At 44.4% G+C, this 23,494-nt stretch overlaps 1 protein-coding gene across 3 annotated transcripts in view; it reads right to left on the bottom strand.

Annotated features, from left to right (window-relative positions):
- Positions 1-20,707, bottom strand: part of LOC110157019 (EBF transcription factor 3) — a 28,440-nt gene extending 7,733 nt beyond the window's left edge. Inside the window, exons 1-5 of one of the 3 annotated variants that reach the window (XM_055162948.1) lie at positions 20,629-20,707; positions 17,847-17,964; positions 13,451-13,581; positions 12,384-12,510; positions 1,534-1,622 (exon numbers count right to left, since the gene is read on the bottom strand). In XM_055162948.1, the coding sequence (XP_055018923.1) occupies positions 1,534-1,622; positions 12,384-12,510; positions 13,451-13,581; positions 17,847-17,964; positions 20,629-20,643 (480 nt within the window). In that variant the 5' untranslated portion in view covers positions 20,644-20,707. Of the gene's footprint in view, positions 1-1,533; positions 1,623-12,383; positions 12,511-13,450; positions 13,585-17,822; positions 17,965-20,628 lie in introns of all 3 variants that reach the window. The other 2 variants (XM_055162947.1, XM_055162946.1) reach the window with 2 other exon arrangements.
- Between the last annotated feature and the right edge of the window lie 2,787 nt (positions 20,708-23,494).

The following is a 23,494-nucleotide window of genomic DNA, read 5'->3' on the forward strand; positions in this document are numbered from 1 at the left end:
CACCTGCACCCCGTAATGGCTCTTCTCTATATGCCGTTTGTGTTCTCATTCCGAATGTACACGGCGCCCCAGCCTGCCGCGGGCTCTTTTATTGGGAATGTGCTTTTGACCCCGAGAGCTGACCCTCAGATGGCAAGCTTAACAATGACGAATCACTCGGCGGGATCATTTACATGCCCCCTGAACCCCATATTTGGGTCCATTAGAGAGCAAATCAAATATTTATGTTGTTTATTGGAAGTGCAGGGTTTCATCTCACTGTGTGATTGTTTCATGCAAAGGCCGAGAGAGCCTGCTATATTAAGTATACACACGCCCGGGAAACTAATCTCAGCTTCAGTGTCAAAATCTGTCTCGCTGCCGAGGAAAGAAGTCAGCCTTTTTGTAATAACGCGCTGTAGAACATTCTTTGTTTTTCACTTCTCTCAGTGTGGATTCTGCCAGGACACTGCAGCTTTAAAATTGAAACAGTGTTGTTAAATTGACCAGCAAAGATATTAAAGGTAAGTGTACTTGAGCTTTAGGTTTACAGTTAAAATTAGAGCAACATTTCATGTCTAGGTGTTGTTTCCGCGCTCCGCAGGGACCAGGTCTAATTGAAACACTTCATATAGTGAACCAGGGAGTAGCTGTGTTGTCCTATTTCTTCACATTGCCTTGGTCAAACGTGTAAAGCTACCACACAGTCTGTTCTTTATTAAATTGTCCGTTGGACGTTAATGATATTGCTGTGTTGCATGCTGGGATTTAATAGATAAGGTCTTTAAAGGTTTTACAGTATTATTAAAACTCGGAGGTGGCCTGCACTTTACTACCTGCCGAGGGCTTTTGAATGTGCTAATCAGTCATATTATTACACCTGACACATCTGGAACGTCACTCACCAAAATGGCTGCTGGCGGGCGGCAATTAGCGCAAACACACATAGATTTGTATCAATAGGAAATGAAAAATATCAAAGGCAAAAGATTCAAAGGAATAACTGCGTGCACCTTACTTTTCCAGGCCAGGTTTATCAAGTTGGCAGCCTATTTATGTGCCACACCGTTGTGTCGGAAAAAAGTGATGTGGCTTTCAAACGCCTTACCCAGGTTCAAAAGAAAAACAATAAGAAAGCCTGGGCATAATAACATGCAGTCTTTGTCTATTAGCTGCAGTAAGACGAGGGGGTTTACGGCACAGGGCTCTGTAAACAAAAGATTAAACCAAATCGAGCTGCAGAAAATGAAAGGAAAACATGAGTGGGGTAATGAGGGTGCAGGCGTCGTTTCTGACCAGATTACCATCTCCACAGACTACTGGAGAGGAAAACGCCTGATTGAGCTATTTTACCACACAGCGAGTTTACGCCTCTCTCCCCGCACTAAACCAATACCATTACCACTCTGGTTAGTGGGAAGCCACATATGTGAGGCAAAGCTGTTCCGCTCCGGGGTCACAGTGCCGGCGCTCATGCTAATGCTGTTTTGTTTATTTGTCTCATTCACGCTACTCCCCATTCTGTTGTTTTCTGTGTATTTTTCCCATACTGACCTTTGGTAACCTCTCCGGGTCGCCAGGGTGTCTGGGGATGACCTTCTGCAGTCTCTGGAAGCCGTAGTCGATGGTAGGCTCATTAAGGGCTGCAACAAAAAAGAAGATGGAAATTAGAAACATTTCGGGGTTAATCTTGTCAGAAATAGGAAGGAGCTAATTGAGAAATCTGTTTACAGTACAGAAGTCATTTCAGAATGCCTAATTTGACAGAAAGCTCAAGGGGAGAGACAGTGGTTTATGAAACGTCAGCCGCTCCCGGGCCCCGTGATGGAAAATGACACTTGTGTCACTGAGTGTTATTCCATTAACAGCCATGATGACCTACATCAGTGTGAGAATTCTTCAGATGAGCTGCCCTCCCCCTTTTATCTGCTCAAGAATATTGACTACAGCAAACTACATAGCTGGGCTCTTTTAATCTAACAGAGCTTTAATAATCTGTGAAAGGCTGTCCACACATTGATCTAGTGTAAGTTGCTGTCATTTCACCCTTCTGCACCGACTGTACTGCAACACTGGCCTGGTGAAATACGGCTGCACATCCCACAGAGCCATTCATCTCACACCCCTCAAACAGTAATCTGGGGCACGCGGCATATTGGCCGATGAATCAGAGCACAAAGTAAATGAATCATAAGGCCGACTTTGGTGAGAGCGGCCCGTTTATGTCTGACAGTCCTAATGGGGAATTGAAGGCTTCCTTAGCGCACAGGCTGATTCTAAACAATCATGTGTGAGTCGCAGACAGGACAGTAGCGAGAGGGAGGGAGGGAGGGAGGGAGAGAGGGAGAGGGCAGAGGCGAGGCGGGTAGGAGGGGGAGACGTGTAAAGGGGAAAGGAACGACTTAATAGAGAACATCACTTCTCAATGTAGATATCATTTTCAGGAGAGTAACTCCGCCGTGCAAGGCGCTTCATAAATCAATGGCTTTCTATGGAGACTAATAAGAGCTGCCTGCCTCTATTCATTGTTCAGCCTGTAATTTGGCCCATCACTCATTACTCAGCATGTAATTTCAGCATTAACACCGCACAGCCCGCTGAACCTGGTGAACACTGAGGATGGGGAGCAGGCCAGCTCCTTCCCGCACACACACACAGACACACACACACTTGTCAGGGCATAAAAATGAGCACTTCTACCTCATACTTTTCCTCTGTTCACTCTGCTCCTAAGCCTGCGCCGCTCAGCTCTGTGTGTCTCACACTCATACAGGCTCTCTCCTGTACAAACCTGAGTACAGTAATTGCCAGCTCGAGCGTGACAAAATGGAGCAATTATGTGTTCAAGCATGGACAATGTAGGGCGCTAATCGATAGCAAGGATCTAGGTTGCATATACAGTGTAGTCCTATTGGCAGGGCACACCTGAATAAGCCCCACACCGGGACAACACACACTGCTGGAAATCTGATTTGACATGTCATCATGCAACCAGAAACAACATGGTCGCTCTGAATGTGGGAACGCCGCCTTCTCCTTAATAAAGGATTGATCTGGACTATTGATCGTACATGACAAGGCTGTAGCCAGGAATTTGCCCTTTTTCTTTTGTTGTTTCCACCCCCTTTCTTATCTATGCACTATGGGCTCGTACATGTGTACAAGTGTACATGTAGCGGCATACGTGCACAGATGACTGTGAGTGCACGTGTGTGCTGTGCGCCCCTGCCAGACCCCTCTGCTCAGTGTGATGTAAATTGTGTATGTGTAAAAAGCACTCCATAATCAGGCCATCCATCATCAGAGGCTGTCAGTGGGCTCTCTCCGGGTGATACATCACGCTCTCCTGTCCTCTGCCTCAGCTGGGGCCTACACAAGCCGCCAGGCATGCTGGGAACACAGCCGGGGAGACACAGTACAGTACAGAGCACTGCTATAGGCTGAGAGGGGTTTCCAATGATAATGATGCCCCATTCTAGGAGTAGGCTCACATTTTAAACACCACACAATGGTGTGGACTTATTAAACCAGAATGAAATCAAATCTAAAGTAAACTCTTTGAACTTAACACCTATTGTGTGTATCTATGTTCGTCCCATTCAGAGAGCCAGCCATGGTCTAGGCATGTGGACATGTCCCCATCTCATCTATCATGGAGATGATCTTTGTAACAACCCCGGCGTAATGAAATTGGTGACACAGACCGCCATCTGCTATTGATTTCATGCAAATGCTTTTGACAGCTGATGGAGACTTGCATTAGTGCTAAACGGTGCTGTCAGTTGATGAGTTGACAGTTTTGTAGTCATAGCATGTACCCTGGTGCAGACAGACAATGTCAATAATCCCGTAAGAGGCGCTGATGATATATACTGAGCACTCATATTCATTCCCCACTATAAAACCTGCTATGTGTCAAATCCCTGCTTCGCATGTTTCTATTTCACAGATATTCTTTTACACACTCTACTTTTACAAGAAACACATTGACAGCCTCTATTAATGCTCCATAGTTTGCCCCAAACTTCACCTTCTATCAAACTCATATAGGGATGCCCTCGCTTGACTTCGCATATGGCAAAATGAGTTGGCCCATCCGGCACAATTCAGTGACACAGTGAGGGAGAATATGAGACAGGGTTTGGGTGTGGAGCGGGGCAAGGGGAGAGGGGGTTTGGGTGTGGAGGGGGCATATGTCTCCCCCCTACCCCTTCCTGTAAGGGTCTCGGTCGCTGCAAGGAAACATGAAACCCTCCGCACACATCCCATAAATCCTGCTCTGGGTGGGGAGTCTAGCACATAGGAGTAGGAGGGGGGAGGAGGGGCTGTGGGGTGGGTTGGGGGGGGGGGGGGTCACTGGCACGTTCCAGTCACGCCCGCTTCCCGGCCCGCGGCCAATCAATACCACTTTCCTGTTTTAGAGGCGGGTAATTATGAGGTGGAGAGATTGTGTGACCTCTCACCCCTGCTGCATTACTCGCCTGATATTAAGATAAATTGCCTGATTTTGGGTAAACATATGCTGCAATTCAAACTGTCAGCACTGGTTTGCTCAGGGATAATTTGTATTGATCTCCTGGCTTCTTCCCCATTTTGCTTACTGACCTCATGGATAATTAGAGAAAAAGAGACACGGGGAGGTAAGGCAGGACTAGCATTTGAATACTTTGCGGTGGGATGGCGAGCTTAGAGGGAGGGGGGACATTATGGACTAATAGAATTTTCATTTTCTCTCATCTTCTGTTCAGCTCTGGACAGGTTGCATTGCTTGTTCAATTACATCACTTGTCCTGCTCTCTCCATTTCCTCACAGTATACAAACCCGCTTCCTGTAGCACTGTTTTGATGTGGTGAATTTAAAATGCACCCCGATCAAATTTCAAAATAAAATATTAAAACGGACATGTAACTTATTTTAAACATGCAGGTTTGGCTGTAGGGCAGGAAATTTCGATGAATATTACCAATTTCTCTCACCCCCGAGACTGTATGATCACGTTTCAGAATATGAGGAAAAAAATGGAATGCATGACTTCTGCCCGCCGCACAGCTGTGACCATATTGTTTCCCCTTTTTGAATATTGCGTACGAGTGGCACAGCTTCAGTGGAATTCCTCTGCCCGGAATGTGCACTTCTCCAAATCTTATTTCGATCGGACGCCTTAATCTTGCCCTGCCCTTTTATGTGGCTAACATGTTTTCTTGTGAGAGGCGAGAGACTAGCCACTTCACTTAAAATGTAGAGTGGAGGGGCGTTTACATGGCATCTGCTGCTCCCTCTCCGTGTTTTCTGCAAATGGGACATGAGTAACCGCCCGGCGAGAACGGTGTAACATGGCCGACGTTGGCAGCCAGAAGTGCTTACATGGCAATACAAGACTGTGTGCCCTCGGCCTATATGGAAGTGCATTGAACACGTGTATTGACTTACAGTATCGGGGTATAAACATAGGGAAATGTTTGAGAGCAGCAGTAAATTTAAGGGAAATTGTTCCTTGTTAAGTCTATGAGGCCGAATGGGAGCCTGCACAGAGTACTAGCATTCCTGCCAGCCATTACAGCTTATTACGATAACTCTATCTTTCCAGGAGATAAAAACCTAGCCTTGTTGCCATTTGCCAGCTATTACTTTCGCTAATTATACTTAACTGCTTCGAGCTTATCTCCACTCCTCCTACACCATTGAGCAGTTATTTTTTTCTTTCCCCTTAACACAAATTAGAGGAGGAGTGGGAGTTGGAAGGGGGGAGACAGATAAACAGCACAGGCAGAAGTTCATTCAAGTGTTATTGCGTTTGTGACTTGTCAAAGAGTCTGCGTGAGCCTTGGAGGCACCTGCAGTCTGTTAGCGGTGACTTGTCTACTGGAGATAGACAGTGAATACCAGCTCTGAGTTACAGGAAGTGAACACTAAGATACACAAAGGGTGAGAGATTCACAAGTCATGCTGCTGCCTCACAGTAGAGACATGTAGTCCACTGTGGAGAGAATACACACATGCAGATAAGAGGGCCATCTTAAAACAAACCAAGTCAAATAGGGATTTTCACAGCAAACCCACGCAGAGCAAACCTCTTCTGTTTTAACACTGACCATATCATCTCCATCCACTGCAGCAGTTAGCACTGAGTGATTCCATCTCCAGCAGTCTCAAGATGAACAGGAAATTAAAATTTCAAAGATCTGCAGTTAAGATAAATCAATGGAGACAGATCAATGTTCATTGAAATTTCATGAACTTTGAGCCAATACAGATGAAAAAACCTAGACAGTTACAGTCTCCAGCAGATATTGCTCCTGCAACAGATAAAATGTAATTAACACGGTTAAAGGGAGCAATGTTACAGATTGCACATCCATAATTTCACTCTGCCTTCATTTCGCTGGTATATTAGAAAGGGCCAAAGACACCTGTTCAATCCTCTTAGATGACATCTAAAGTATGTGTGCCACTTCTCTAAGGACGCCGGCGGACTTTCACACATTACCGGCCAACAGAAATCAAATGGGTTCCCTTCACAGCTGATTGCAAGCGCAAATTAATATTGTAAAATGAAGATCAATACATGGACGGGGCACAGATCGATGGCGGCTAAATTACGGCCGCGTTTTCCCCCTCATTCAAGATGAGTTGTGTTTTCCTCTCAAAGTCAATACCGCGCTGCCTCCCTCATTCATTTCTCAATAAACTTGCCGATGAATTTCAATCAAAAGGCGGCGGGGGAGGTGGGAGGTGGTGAGGGGCGGAGCTCTTTGAAAAGCCCGTCGGGTTTGGAACGCGCTGAAAATGGGGCAAGAAGACGAAGAGCCCCCCCTCCTCCTCCTCTCCTCCCTCTCTGTCTGTCTTTGTCAGGGCTCAGGACTGATGCCGTGACTTACTGAGGACAATCCATTTTAGGAGTCATTACAAAACACACCGCTAACAAAACTACAAGACCAAAAGGAAGGGCCCAATTAAAATGGAATCAATGAACAAAACAAATGATTAAAATACACAGGGATACTGTCATTTTTCTCTCTTGCAGGTTCTGTAGGGTGATAAATCGTCTATAGGATGATTTCAAAATTGTTGTTTTGGAAGTATGCAAAATGATATAGGGGAAACAAATTAGGGAAAAAATAAAAACTTTACTTACTGTATAATTTTCCAAATATATTTTAGCACTTTTTGTGTAATTTGACAGGCTTGTCAGTTAAAGCTTTTAAAGAAACATTTTGGGACATTTCAGGTGGCTTGCACAACTATGATATATATATATATATATCATTATCTGGATAGTTAAAAAACTCACTCGAGACTGTACTATATATTTTCCCCTCTTACACGATACCCACAATGCATTTCACACATGGCTGTAATGGGAAAAATACATGCTCAACTCCGAGTACTTATTTCAATCAATTTCCCAGCGCTGGATTTCACAGGTCACTTGCTGATAACACGATGTGGAATAATGCCACCGAGTGCTCCTCAAAGCCTAGCTGACAAGCGCGGCTGACAGCGGGGGAGTGCGCGTCACGTCAGAGCCTTAATTGGACACAAGGACCTTCCTGCACCGGCTCACGCGGCCTTCAAAAACCCAGCGCCCATCTCACTTGGCAACCAGACTCTGCTCCACTCCTGCCGAGCTAGTGCTAAATACCAGCGTTGTAATGAGACAGGTGAGGTACTAGGTGTAGGGGGGTACGGCCACGGATAACACCACCTGACACATGCTAAAAGTGTTGTGCCAACTGGTTACTATCCACTTCCACCGTGGCTCTGACATTTTCAAAACCGCTTACTTGGATAGAAAGAAATTATAGGAAAGAAAGGCAACTTAAACTGTGCCGTTTTGGACATTGTAATGTGTCTTGCATGTCCCCTATCTGTTTACATACCACCCTGAATGCCTTTGATTATAGCATATCTTGGCTTAATGCCCCACCCCATCGCTGACCAACGACTGGTACGCATAGCCCAACCCTGCTGGACAGGAAATGAAAAGGAAGCTCTCCATCTGATCAGCTTGTGAGTCTGAGACTTCAAAGTGAGTGGACGGCAGGGTGGAGAGGAGACCTAAGGATAGGCCCATTCACAGGCTGTACAGCAAAAGGCCCTATCTGATCTGTGCCGATAAAGAGCACTCTGTTTGTTTGCTTAATTTTAGCTGGAGGAGACTCTAAATCTAAAGTACATAATGTTGTCTCCCTATTTCCAAGAGTGAAGCAGGAAGAGTGTTTAAATTTGGATTTGAGAATTGGATATCGCGCCTATATCTGCGGTGTAGTGCTCTAAAATGATTTGTTTCAGTTCTAAGTAAACAAAGGTTTGCTCTGCCCACATGCTCTGGTCCCATCCCTTACAGGCTGACATTTCTTGATCTCCAGCAGTATTGAGTGAAGCACACATGACCCTTTTGTCCTTATGTTGATGAATGACTGCCTCATACCCATTTTGTCAGATTTTGGTGCAGTGGAGTCGATAGCGTCACCTTGACAAGGAAAGTTTGTGATCCATCAGCCCTCAAGGCTGTCTGGCCTCAACTAAAGGCCTGGCACGAGCTGCTCACACTATGGGGCATCAGCTCTGTCCAAAATCCTTCACCAGTGCTGTGGAGGGTCGAGCGCGCCTCTTATTACCACCACTTTACAGTGAGGGGAGAAAAGAAGAAAAAACACTTGACTTGTACTAATAGCTGAGAAGCCCTGCTGGTCACCAAAGGTCTGAAGACGAAGCACCCTGTCAGTGCCCAGCTTGGGAAATTAGCAAATAATGTTCCCTTCCCCCTGACAAATGTGTGACAGCTCGCCTTCGCCAATCATTCTCTCTAACGTTATGATGCATGTCCCGGATCCCCACTGGAGGATACAGGCGAAGTTTACTGACCCTCAATTTACCCATGACAAATGGGGTCCCGCTAAATGTGCGTTTTCTGGGGCGCGGAAGGGGTTCATTTTAAGCAATCCTGGTTATATGGATGTCACTGATTAGGATAAATAGTGGCTGAGTGTGTTAGGACTGCTTGCAGAACCATATTACCAAGGGCCTGCATCGCTGCCCCCAGAGGGGAGCTCTTGTGGAAACTTGGCAAAGATAGAAAACCAAAAGCTCTGATGCAATTAGGAACTTAAATTGGGTAAATTGTTTACTCAAAGTTTTTATTTATGATTTACTTGTTCACACACTAGTAAAACAATGTAATAAAAATAGGTTACAACACTGTAAATGTTCCAGAGAATAGCTGTTAATAAAGTGTAAAGTATAATAAAGTATTGACTTTGGCACAGCTTGGACTTTCTCCTTTTGATTTTCTACAACCTTGCTGACAGTTAGCTCTACCAGTCCTGTCCTGACCAATGGATAACCAATACATGGATTAGACAGAGGACATGCAGCAGGCTCCCAGGGACAACATTTGGTGTGAAAAGGAAAAGGTATGGACTGTAAAAAGCTCAAATAGCCACATGTCATTCAGTTCAAATGTACCAATTAAAGTGCACATATAAGCAGCATGGAGCAGTCACTAAACTTTTATGCCCAACTCTGTTTGTGTCATTAGTGTTTTATACTTTGAATAGTCAATGGCCACAGGATTATTGGACAGCACTACACGGCTCTCTCTTTAGAATGCTTTGTGAGTGTTGGAGCCCGTCCAGAGCACTCGCTCCACTGAGGACGTGTCCCATTGCTGTTCCAGGCCCACTGCAGGTCTCTCCTATGTTGACTCACAGTAATTTGTGATAATTTCTTAAATTGAGCGAGTTAAATCTGCACAATTAGGCTGGTGGTGCAAGAAGAGTCAACATGAAAAAAGCGGTCTGCAGGCCTCTCAAGCAGGGCTCTTGAGTCACGCTTGAAGCACATGCTTTGATAAGCAGACCTTTGATATGCACATGTTGCTTTCAAATATGACACCAGGACATTGTGTCCTTTATACAGCACTGTGTCACTACATTGCCCTTTTCAGCTCTGCTGATTTGCTATTGTAACTCAGGTCATTTCAAATCTATTTGCTCCTGCAGTCCCATTTATTCAAGTGCTCTAACACAGAGGAGGCGCTGTGCTTTGAAACGAGCTGTTTCACTCTTAAATACATGATCCAGCCTCTTGTTCTCAGCCCATTCACATTCTAATGTTCGGCACAAGTAGCTAACATCCTTCCTTGTAGCAATTACAGTACATATGGAAACAGTGATACCTAATTCTAGCGTTATGCTCTCTTTAACAGTTTCATTCTCTCAAGCATCAACCCTCATACAATCAGGGTGAGCCACAGTGGGAATAGCAGAGCAGACAGTCGGACCTGTCTATTGGTGACTTTCTCTTTTAATTCAGCGCACTAATCAATTGTACCAGCGTTGCCTCTAGGGGTAATTGTATCTTTATACTAACTGGAAGTGAGTAGGAACCAGGGGAAGACAGAGAGGAAGAATAGGGGGGAAAATCAACAAAGATAGAGAAGGGGACACGTTTCCCTAGTAAAACCTGATGGTAATCGTCCCAATCCGCTTAGCCTCTGTGACTAATGGGGTCTGTTCTTGTGGGACCTGGCACTTCCACCAGGGTGCTATAGAAGCCATTAATGTCTTAACTTATACCTCACCTTCTCAGGGCTGCCTCTCTGCACAAACAGACACACACTTAGAGCCACACTCGCGCTCCTGTTTCATTATCCCGCTGCCTCGTTGGCCTCTGCTCCACTCCTGCTAGGGAGGTTAAACGCAGGAGAGCGAGGCCAGACTGCACGCATGGAGGAGAGCGGAGGGGACGGGCGACTGGGGGGTGTGCTCAAGGTTTGGGGAGCTATGGAGCGATAGAAGGAGGGAGAAGGGGGGGGTTGATGAGAAACAGCTGCCCCAGGACGGAGGGGTCTGGTTAGGCGGGAGGGGTGGGGGGGCACCCATTTTGCAATTCTGCCGTGCTCAAGGCCAGGGTGCTGGTGGGTGGGTGTTGGGTGAGGGAGAGTTAGTTGCGCCCTGGTTTGATTCTGCCCCATCAGAGGTAGAACAGACAGAGGCTTCCAGGTCAGACAGGCCGTGACCTCCACAGCTCGCGTCTCCTCACCAATGATGACAGATAAGACCAGCACTTCCTTCTGAGAGAGTCACACATACTTTCTCACAGGCATCATCTGACCAAACCACAGTCAATTTAAATTTCTAAAAAATGCCATAGAGATAAGTAGGTGCATTTGAAATTCTTTCTTATATAGTGCTGATTTGAAACATTTTGTCTATGCAGGTGGTAGATGGGACATTAACTATATTCCCATGGGATAGAAGTTTGAACTCTAAAGTAAAAGCTGACTGTATGAAAGGCCTTTATGCATAAAACTGTGTCGCACAATTAAACACAAAATGTAAATACGGGTGGGATGAGACAATTTTCATAAGATGAGACATCAGTTTTGGATTTATGAGATAAGACAACATTTTGACATAATTTATAATACATTCATTATGCAATTCAGTTTTTCTTTACTTTATCACTTCATGTTGATTTCATGTTTTTGCTGGAACTACAGCTTCTCAAGAGGTGTAACCCAGCAAAGTTGACCCTTTTTTTTATAAAATGTTATCTCGCAAGATCTTGTCTCATCCCTAGTACAAATTACCTACCTAAAAACTAAATACATTTTGCAGAGTTAACTGAAGTGGACAAATGAACAGTACAAGAGGAAAGTACAATTCCATAACATTATTTCATATCGATTTTAAAATTCTGATCCTGACAGATATTCAGCGGCAATTTTTTTACCTTTCAGATTTTTTTAATTAATGATTCAGCAGTATAAAAAGAAAGATAGTAAATTGTAATTTTGCTAAATCCCCACTGGATGCCACCAAAACACCCACACACAAGTAACAAATGTTCAATACCTAAAATGTGAAACTGACTGAAGAGTTATTAATTAAATCCAGCCCATGTTTTCATCTCATTAAATAATTTTTTATGTAAACTTCATATTCAACTTCTTGAAACAGATCTCCTCCACTCTCTCACTTACTCTCCCATCATCTGATTGATGTTAAAGCCACCACATCTACACACGTTTGACAAAATGGGGGAAATTAGCTGAAAGTGTTATCTGTCTCACAACGGGGTAGATAAAGAGAATTGGCACAATGACTTATGCTGACAGCTTGAGTTTAACAGGGCTTGGCAGCGACCTTGTATGACGGCGGGTCAGGGGGGGATTGGATCTCACTTGTAGGAGCTATACTCGGGCAAACACCTAGCAGCACATCTCACACGTTTAACATTCGCCGCGCGGGTCTCTGGTTAGTTCATTATTAGCGCCCTGAAAGCTGCATCCAGACAGGGGCAAGGAGGAAGAGGAGGAGTAGGAGGAAGAGGAGGAGAGGACGAGGGGAGGGGTGAAAGAGAAAAAGAGGAAGGCAATGGGGGCTAGGGGGCTTACCAGTGTAGACGAATCTCCCGGGGGCACCTTTGCAGAACTGCTTGGACTTGTAGGACAGCGTGACTTCCACCACGCCGGGGATGTGCCGAGGTGGAGTCTGCACCCGGATGGCGTGGGGAGTTATCAGCTGGAAAAGGAGGAGAAATAATGAGCTCTTTCTTAAAAACACGATGTTAAGTGGAGTGTGTAATTGGCCCTAGCCTGTACTGACAGTAGAAGAAAGAAGTAACTAGATACTTAAGAGGTGTACTTGGATGTATACATTTTGTAAAGCATACTTTTAATGACCTAAGTGGTGGTATTCTGGATTGTAATTACAACAAGTGGTTAGTTGTAAAAGTAGTAGAAATACTGGTAGTGTGAGGATACTTGAGATAGTGAGTGTTGTAGTTGTAATGATTTTATTTTATTTTATTTATTTTTTTAGCAGTATACAGGTTTAAATTAGTAAACAATAGTAAACGGACAGGATCTAGAGCCACAAGATCTCACAAGATAAAACTGCCATAAGATAATTCACCCATTATAAAAAAAGATCTCAGGATTTTTTGTGTTGTTTACATTTTGGAAAAGGGTTACATCTACTGAGAAGCTGCAGTTCTACAATGACAGCAAAAAATGTTTAAGTAAATAAAAACATGTGAAGCTGCACAAATTATTCACCATAAATTATGTTAAAATCTTGTTTTATCTCGTTCTCGTAGGAATTGAATCTCGTCCCATCCCTAGTAGTGATTGTTATTAAAAGTAGTAGTAAAAGAAGTTGTCAGTAGTTATGTTTGTAAGTATAGTAAATTTGTAGTATTACTGTATTGTAGTTGATCAGATTCTTGTGGTGGACTTTAATAGTGTTCAGTAGTAGTTGTAAGTAGTTGAGGAAGGGTTTGTAGTAATTTGCATACTGTTACCATCACTATAAGAATACTTTTTCTACAGTAATCTTATTCAATACTAGCTGTAATTTTACTCCAGTATACATTTTCAGATTTTTAAAAAGTTTTGCATACTGATTTCAGGACTTATAATAATAATAACTATAATTCCATTTGAGCGAGAGTGTTTTATACCTCACTCCATACGAGCATGGTCCCAAAAACGACTTGTAGCCCATCGAAGAAGTTGTCTCCTATTATGATGACTGTGGCTCCTCCGGTGGTCCATCCCTCACTGGGGCTGATGGCCTTGATGCACGGGGTGGCTGCTTATCCAAGACAAAGAGAAGAGCAAATTCAGCACCAAAATTTCAACAGCGGGGCCTGCTACTGTGTCTACTCTACCACACAGACACCTCCCTGTACACTCAACCCCTCAATGTCTTCTCCCTCACAAAGACATATCATGAAAATTGCCCCCAGGAAGAGAGAAAAATGATGGATTTGTCCTTTAAGGCGTGAGAATCAAAATCATTTATCAGCGCAGTGGAGTAGTGTAGTTAAGCAGAGCCTTCAAATGGTCCACTTCACAAAGGCTAAACGCTGGGCTCACAAGGAAAATGATTTGATAGAGCAAATTATGTGTCAGGGCAAATGTAGCTATCAGAATTGATTAAGCATGCACCCGGCGCGGCGTACAGTGCAAAAATTTCAAAGTTGAACACATCTTAAATGAGTCAAGAACGTGAGCCGTTAAAGTGGAAATGACAAGCTTTGGCTGCTTCATGCGATTCCATTACCTTTGTTCTGCATATACAGGACAGAGCAAGAACGCACAAGTATCAGATTTCATAACGTGAAATGCACTCATGAATTATTCACGGCAAGATTTTTTTTCTTTGCTTTTTGTGATCGATTCAATCCATTTCATATTGTTTATTACAATGCTTTTCATCTGGCATGACTTGTGCTACGTAGCGTTGTCATTCATCAACAGCGCGACTTGTTATTATAATCTAATTTGAGTGATCTGCTGCCTCACATTCACTGTCACTTGATGCATTACCTTAATATGGTGTTTGCCACAACATTGTGTTTACAACAGAAATAGCATGACAGCTCGCCATAAAATAGCAATATCAAATTTCATCTATTTCCATCAATATCTGTGAATACGCTATGAATTGTGCATGTTTCCTCGCTGCTCAAAATGCGGGCGACTATTCCAGCAAGTTCCTATTTTTGGGGGTGCTCAGTTCAGAACCTCCATTATCCCTTTCATCCAGTAAGTAAATCGCAGTCGGCCATTGTTGTATGGATCACCTCAGACAAGACATCTCCCTTTGTTTGCCTTGCTGTTGGGTCTGCTCGGGTCATGTTTGCTCTCGCTCCCTGCCCATAAAGTGAACACATACACACGGGTACTACAGGGAATCTGACTTTAACAGGCGCTGTTGACTTCATGCTAATCACCTCGTACAGATTTTCATTTGTGAGGCCTGGAGGAGTGACATTTGCTTTCCTTAATTGCGAAGCGGAGCGTCTGAAAGAGGACCAAGCCTCTATGGGCATGCTGGGCCCCCTCTGAGGGCCTGACCTTCATCAGTGCGGACGATTACAGCAAATAATTCACCCTTCAAAATTACTGTAAACAAATTGACTTTGGGGATGAGACGGGGAGGGAGGGGGCAGCCGGCAGGAGGAGGAGGTAAGGAGAGGGCCGAGTGATGGCGGTTGGGGTGCAGCTGTAGCCTGGATCCTCCGACAGGCATACAAAACAGCACCTCCCACCCACCCACACACAAGCACCCATGGAGAGGCAGCGACTCAGGCCCTAAGCCGTCCAGCCTTCTGCCTGAACATTTGCATATGTCTCAATGCACAGACAGAGAGGGGAGCATGTGCTGAATGGGGACCGTGGCAAAGTGGATTACACAGTCAGCGCAGGCGATCTGATGACAGACACGCACAATGCCCCTTCAGCACATGATAGGCACCAGGAGGAGAGGAAGGGCCAGGATGCTGAGAGCTGCAGCGCTAAGTCCCTGCTAACTTTTCACAGTTTCACTAGTTTCACTTTTACTTAACTGGATCCAGTCTTCGCACATGCATGAAGATATTAATCTGTCCTTTTTGCCTGCTTACATTTTAAAAAGTGCCTATGATGTGAAATGCTCATAGACAGCCAATCTGTGAAGTGTCCTACTGTATTGGCCTCTAGTTAGGGCCGGCTGAAGAGGACGTCAGAACTGATCCAGGATCTGGGCAGAGGAGGCCCGCTCACTATTGTGACACTCAAACAGGTCTGCTGTGGCCCCGTGAAGCCGTCCTTTGTTCTGCCTGCTGAAATGTGTTGTAATTGTGCTGTGGGATGTCCAGATGGTCGGTTGATAGTGCAGCTGATGGGATTATACCTTTTACCTCTCCCTGGGCCATCTGTTCCCTTTGACTCTCTCACTCTTCCTGCCGCTCTCTCCTTCCCTTTCTCCTTCCCTCCTCTCCTCGTCCTCCCTCTCTTTCTTCCTCTTAGGCCCAGCAGTCTGGATTCACTTGTCTTTATTGCATAAACCCTAACAGCATTACAGCCACTTGGCATGCAAATGAGGCAGGCGCTGCAGGCTCTGTGCTGAGTCTCCTATATTGTCTGGGGCTCTATAATGGTGAACTGAGCTGAGGCGCATGCACGTGGGTGTGTGTGCGTGCTCACTGTGAAAGACTGGAATGTTTGTAAGTGTGTTTATTCACCTTTGAGCCCACGTCTATACATGTTTGAGTGACAGAGCACCACAAAGCATGCACATGTCTGAATGTATAAATGGTTTATAATAAGCTTGTTGTGTGACAGTGCACACACAAGTCAACAAAAACTGTCATAACCTGTCATCCAGAGGGTTATTCCTAGTGTGGACCAATAGGGGGCAGCACCTCTTGATCAATATGAGGCAGCTGTAGTGTGAGCAGAGATGCCTTCCAGTCAGTCACTGAGCCACCGGCAGATCGGGTGCTCCTCGCCCAGTGAACTCCCGGCTAAGAATGTGTTGCTAATTTAAAGCATGCTGTCTGTCTGCCCGCGACTTGTCAGACCGCGATGGAGGACGCGCTTAGAATTACATTTTACGAGTGCTTCTCCCTCTCTCCCGTGTCACATCTCTGTTTGTTAAAGGTGACTCCCGACAAAGCGCTGTTGATGCATGTTAAATGAGTTTGCGGAGCTGCTCGCGCTCAGCCAGAAGAGAGGAGCTGTATTTAAGACACAGACGTGTTCAACTGGGCGCTTGACAATAGCGTCTGCGCGCTTTACGGGGCATCACTCGGGCGCTTTGAAGAGTGCAGGGGAAGAAAAGGATGGGCTGGTGTAACCTGTGAAGAACACAGGCGCACACGGCAGCACACACAACGCAGGCGGTCCCTGGGGAGCAAGGGAACATGGAGGCGAGGGCTCAACCTCTTTAATTGCTCTCCTCATTAAGAAACTGGTTGCTAGGCGATCCACACCTATCGTGTCATAAACGTGAAACACACAAACAGAACGTCAGCGAACATAATGACTTTGGTGCTCCGGGCAGGACTTTAATTATTTGATTTTGTTCTCCAGTAGAGGAGTCATTAATAAAGACAAAAACAAATAGATTAGCTCTTTCCCCCACTAGGACTGGGGTGCACTGAGATATATTAATTGTCTAGTCCTTTTTTTTTATTAGATGTTGTTGTATTAAACATTACATTTGCTTTTGGTGATAGAACCATTAATGCCCATTAATGTGTAGAGAAGCTTGTTTTACTCAGTGGTGTATATAAACTGTTTGCCCAGACATAATTGGCTCTTGAAATCTGAAGATAAGCAATTTACACAATTGGAGCCAGTCTGTTCAGTGCAGTTTCTCCTTACAGTCTTTCAGCTGCATGTGCTCCCATCTGCGAGGGGAGGCCATGGGGGTCACAAGGTTATGTTTAGTGCATTTTACTTTTGTATTTCCCATGGTTTGGTGGTCCTTCTCCTCTCTCTTTTTGGCTGAGCAGGCAATCAGTCTATCATATGGAATCAGTTGGAAGAAAAACAGTAAGTTCTGTTTTTCTCATAGAGCGCCCCCCACCTACTCAAACACACACCCTCCCTCCCACTTTCTCTCTTTCTCCTGCGTTCCCTGTTTCAGCTCTCTCACAGCTTAAATCTGCAGAACCCAATGACAGGAAATTGACCTCACAGCCAAATTCTTAAGCAATTTGATCATGTTTCACATTGACTTTTAGGACAAATGCATGTGCGCTTAGTAATAGAAAACTGGAAATAGTATAGCATTTCTAAATTATAGATAAGTCTGAGTATTATCTTCATTAGTGTAATCAAAATGATAAATATATAGAGTAATGCATGCTATTTCCAATGGTAATTCAAGAACAGGTATGAGGGAGGCAGAAGCAACTAAAAGTTAATCATGGAGGTGATGGAGTAACCAAACTGAGACTACAAGTGACTAGGTGCGTGAGATGTGGAATGGAAAAGTGTCTAAAAGAAAACTAGAGGGAAAAGGAGCGTAGCAAATAATAAGATGTAAAATGTGCCTACCATTCTCCAGATAAGGAGGCGTACCTTCTGAAGGGTCGAGTCTGCGAGCCCTTCGCCCGTGCTTGGAGTTGTTGTGTACAAACATGTTGTCAGAGACAGCCAGGACGTGGCCGTCCACATTGACAGTCGTCGATACGACCACCTACAGGACGCAGAGAGGAGAAGAGTTCAAATAAGAGAAAAACAATAATGAAGGCCAGTTTAACAGGCCCACAGCACACTGCATGTTCCAGAGGCGCCAGTCGATACATGAATGTTTCACAGAGCCTGCTATACCAGGTGCATGGCTGTGCACTATTGATTTTTATTTTGCTCTCTTTGGACATATCACATTACAGTTGCCCTGCTTCTCAGCCATTTTGTTTTTGCTTTTTAGTGTCTTGCATTTGTGTACAGCTAATTGACTTTTCAATCACTAAAATACCATTTCCGTTTGCTCACTCCACCAACTGTCATATAGGACAGGATCACGATTATTGATCAGCTTGTCCATCTATTTGAGGAAGGAAGGCCTCCCTTTTAAAATATTACTGGAGTCATTAGCAAGTGAACCGTACGCCACTCCATCACTCAGCAAACATTTTACTAGGATCGGATTCCAAGCCACACTCCATATTTCATAATGCTTATTTTTGTTGTTGTTTTTTGGCCACCACATTTCCAAACAGTGCAGCCCATGTGAATGGCCAAAGTGTTTGGAAGCCGGAAACACAGAGCCCCTCTCAGGTTTGCTTCGCCGGTAAGTGACCTCGGTGTAGCACTGGAATTTAGGGGGCGATTTTTTTCCTTTTTTTGGTTGGTTTTAGGAAGGGTGGGGGTCAGGAGGGGGGCTGTGGACGCAGAGAAGGGGAAGTGAAAGAGCTCCATTCTTGTGAGCAGGTTCAGAGCTGGGCCAAGCCGAGGATGATGGATTGGGCCCTCTCTGGCCTCCAGCTGGTTTTTGGGGGTAATAAGTGGAGTGGAAGGCATGCAGAATACACAAGTCGGGCCAGAGGAACACCTATACCGGAGCATCTGGGAAATCTATCTGGGGGAAAAAATGACATCCTAACTGTTGGACCGAGGACAGAACCATCATTAAAAGTTAACAATACATGTAAAACCGTGTTGTGTTTGAGATTAATGGTCACGTCGTAGCCTAAAAAAAAGACCCCAAAAAAACACTTTCTTTTTGGCACAGCAGAGTAAGTAAGAGGTGAAGGCCCTTGGTGGCTGTCAGGCATCAGTCCAGATTCAGCCTGAGGGGAGAGAGGAGGAGGTAGGGGAGGTCTGAAGGAGGTGACGTGGGGACGGGACACCCTGTCTGCTCTGTTTCATGTCCCACGTCGTCACCTGGAGCATGCCGCCTGCTGTCGCCTCGTGTGGCTGTCAGGGGGAGTGCGCGCTGGTGACGGACGCCTTCCCCGAGTTTGTCGTTAGCCCAATAGGACAAATGGAGCTAAACTCTGCTAGCTTCACCTTGACCTAGTGCGCTCCTGGATGTCTGGGTGGGATGGATGGGTGCTTGGAGAAATGGATTGGTAAGGTGAGTGTGAGAGTGAGAGTGTTAAAGTGGTGGGGTCAAATCTTTTTTTGTTTTTTAAATCTTTTTTCATTAGATCAAAGTATTATATTATTACCCCAAAAAAAAAGTATTAAATCTACAATCTTAAAAGACATTGAAATAGTCTCGGGAAACTTAAAGGTGCACTATGTAACTTTTCACCACCTACTTGTCTCCATGGTGATATTGCTTTTCTTGATGTTGCACACTATGGCATTAAAATTATTTAGCAGATCTGTGGAGAGGCAAGTCCACTTACAAGCATAAATGCTAAGGTATTTTTGAGTAATAAAACACCTATAATTTAATACATGCAAAATAGATACGTTTAATGGCATACTGTGGGACATTCAAGGCAAAGCAGTTTGGGGTTTTTTTGTCATGTTTTTTGCAGTACAGTCTTATTTTTTGTTTGTTTTGTCATCATAAAAAGGTGGTTCATAATACTGAGAAATCTTTTGTATAACTGGCCATGTCTGCCCACAAAAGAAATGTAAACAAAGGCAATTTCCACAAATGTTAGCAATAAATCTCTAGAAATTTACCAAGAAAATCAATCAGAACTGCATTGTCTAGCAAATCAATTGACTTTTTAAAACAAAAATCTGAAAAAGACTTACTGATGTTAAGGAGTGGTGAGTAGGGCTGGGACCAAGGCCGAGGAAAATAAAATTGCTTTGTGGCCCTTCAACAGTCATGTTCCTTTAGTGTAAATCTTTCGTTTTGTCCGACCACAACAGTGATGGCTTTCAGATGTCTCTCAGTGGTGGGAGCGGCACATGTGTCAGTTTAAGTGTATGCATGTGCGGATGAGAGAATGGGGGAAGACATACGGAGAAAGTAAATATAAGTATGTGCCTGCATCTGTACATGTGCGCTATGCTAGCTCCTGCGTGCTTGTGCATATGGGTTTCCGCTGGCAGACAGATCCCTGAGTTAACACTGTTGTTACATGTGGTCGGCTCGTCCTCCCCTCTGCGCCGCGATTCGGAAAACTGTCATCCACACAATTGATGACACTCTTAAATCCTATATCCTTATTTGTGTCAGCTGGTATTCTCTTATAAATATTCTGTCCGGAGCACACGGGACACCAAATCCCCCTTTCTCTCTCTCTCTTTCTCTTGTCTCCTCATATTCGTGCCAGTAATAGAATTGTATTCAGATGTGGCGCGGCGCAGAGTTGGTGTGATGGACCAAAAACAGACAAAGTGACAAAGTGAAATGTAGCGGACGTTAAGTGCGAAGTGGTTGTGGAGTCACCTGGAATCTGCGCATGTCCCGAGGATTCCCTGCATTCTTCAGACAGTTCTGATTACACTTGAGGAAGAACTTTAGGAAGAATCTGGAAAACAGAGCACAGAGCAAAACATGGAATGATCAATCAGGTGAAAACATATGAAACATGGCTCTGAAACATCTTGATTTCATTCTTTCAGCCATTCATACAAGCAGAGCAAGAGCTGTTCAGAGCAATGATGTACGGACAAGCCAGAACAGAATAAATAATATGTTTCCAAACTTTTTAAAAAACAGCAATAAAATCGACTTAACCAAACATTCTCCGTTGGATCAAATTTCAGATTTTAAAAAGTGATGTATTGTGTAGGTGACTAAAAGCAATGGTTCTATAGACCTAGGAATATTATGCACTCTTATTTATAAAAGGGTTGTATAGTCTTTCACTAGAGGGCATGACCCTTGCTGTGTGCTGAAAAGGATAAAAACTATCCTGCTAGTTTCCCACATAAAATGTTTTCAAAAACAAAACAAATTATCTTTATATTGCAAACTTTTCAAACCTTAATTTGATTTAGAAAAAAAAAAAAAAAAAAAGAAAAGAAAAATGATATTTTCAGTAGCCTAAAACAAGTACAACTGCACTAGTTATTTAATCAGAATTTATAAATAATGCAGTCTGGAGTTGTGAAAGGTTTTTCTTGTAAGGGTGTCTCCCAAACCTCATCTTTGGCTCTCCTCACCTGAGTTCACAGGTCTTCCCCAACACCCATCTGCCACTAACATCCAGGAAGTCACTTGATATTCCTCCCACCTCTTTAATCCCAGGACACCCCCTGTGCAATTAAAGTTCTCCTGTTCAATAGGGAGGCAAATGAGGCCCACCTGTGACCAGGTCTTGTTTGAAGAGCATCAGGGATAAAGGACCTAACAAGGTGAGAGCGCGCCACAAAACTTATAGTCCTGTCAGGCAATTAGGCGGGCACCCTTGGGACCTCCGTACACCACACACATATAAGGCGTGCACACACCCATGCACTTGTGGGTGGGTGAGGCAATTATGCCACAAATTACAACCTGGCTAATCGTCGCTGAGCAAATGTCAGGTCTGAGGAAGATCTGGGCCAGCTTGGTTTGTGCATCCAATCTCCTCTGCGCTTGCACCAGTGTCTCCCAAAAACCTATCAATAAACCTTTGTACAGACCTGTTTTTTAAGATGTGGAGAATCAAAAGACAACCAATAACAAAAATGGCCTCACACGCTGGCTATTGTCTGACATCCACAGCCACAACCGCACTGAATAAACAATGAAATTGACTTGTTGTTCTAGCAAATTCTCCCCACAGACTCAGGACTGATTGCGGCCTTGCTTTCCCCTGTTCATTATAAATATCATGCAGTGATATTTATTTTTCATCACTCCACGCTGGCATTACTATGTGCAACACTGCGCTCTCCATTGTAATACTAAGTTAGCTCACACAATCGCAGAACCTCATTGGATTACCATAGATTGCACCATAGATTGCAGGGCCATTTCATTGGGGCTAAATACAGTGGCTTGTGTGGCCTGAGTGGACGCTTTCGCAACACTTAAGTCTCCTGGTTCGCCCAGTGGGATCCTGGCCAGCCCATAAATCAGAGTCTGAAATGACCCTTCTAACCCTGGCCACATTAACACATGCACTGGTCATTTAGAAGCGCTCTTCGATAGACTCCTATACCTTGTGCTCGTCGGAGGGCCCAGGAGGGAGAGGAGAGGTGAGAAAATATTTTCACTCCACATCCAAAGAGCTTGGCTTGGACATCAATAAAAGACGCTTTAACCCATGCCAGAATGCTGATTGCCTGTCGGTGTGTGGCGCACCCATAAAAAACCTGACTTGTCATTAGTGCATTTCACTTGATTGTGTTCACTGTGTTTTCGGGTTGCATCTGTTGGCTGATCATCAAAATGACCATTATGTACTCTAATTCCCTGACCCTGTTTTTATTTCCCCAAAGAGTCATAATGTAGAGCAGCAGACATCTGCGGAAAGCAGACCTGAAATACGACTTTTATTTGTCTGTCGCCTCTCATAGCGATTGGGTAAAGCCATGTGTGTGCTGTGCACAGTGCAGTGTCTGTGTATGTGTGTGTGTGTGTGTGCGTGTGTGTGTGTGTGCATGTGCATGCGTGTGCATGAGCGTGTGTGTGTGTACGTGCATGCATCACGCACAGGCAGACAATTTATGTCAGAGCTCGGATAGACTACATTTCCTGTGCAATGCATTGACTTCATAAAAGAAAGACATTACTTTGAGAGTTGCTCTTGTCTCCTTTACTTGGGGACTCGCTTGTTTTTACATACTGTTCCTAACAGCAAAAGCAAAAGTTAAGAAACAATAAACACAAGAAATGAAGTGCCCACGCTATCATAAAGTACCTCCTTTATGTTTACTGTTATGAAGGCAATTAAGCACAATTTCTCTGCTAAAAAGATAAGCTTAATTTTCATAGTCCGCAGCAGTGGCAGCGCTATAGCATCCATTACATTTGAGTTGGTTAAGATTCTCCATGAGCACGGTGCAAATTGGTCCTTGGTGGAAACGAGAGCAATTAAGACAAGGCCCCTCTCTCTCTTTTACTTCTTAAATATCTACAGAAGTTTGTGCTGGTGTTTTGGCACGCACGGAGACAAAAGGAGGTTGTTTAATTGTTTTTTAATGGGATATCAAGTCGTCGCTGCCATTAGATGTTGGCAATGGAGGGCAAAGGGGGATAGAGAGAAAGAATGAACTGCAATTAGGTTTGATTAAAGCTATCCTTCTCAATAATCAGCTGTTCTGACAGGACAGGGGGACCCTGGTGGCCGCTGAGATGGAGGAAGGTGTTGAGTGATATTAAG

The sequence above is a fragment of the Boleophthalmus pectinirostris genome, unplaced genomic scaffold, assembly GCF_026225935.1.
Source record: "Boleophthalmus pectinirostris isolate CB_2022bp ecotype Guang Dong unplaced genomic scaffold, ASM2622593v1 HiC_scaffold_5, whole genome shotgun sequence".
Lineage (NCBI taxonomy): Eukaryota > Metazoa > Chordata > Actinopteri > Gobiiformes > Gobiidae > Boleophthalmus > Boleophthalmus pectinirostris.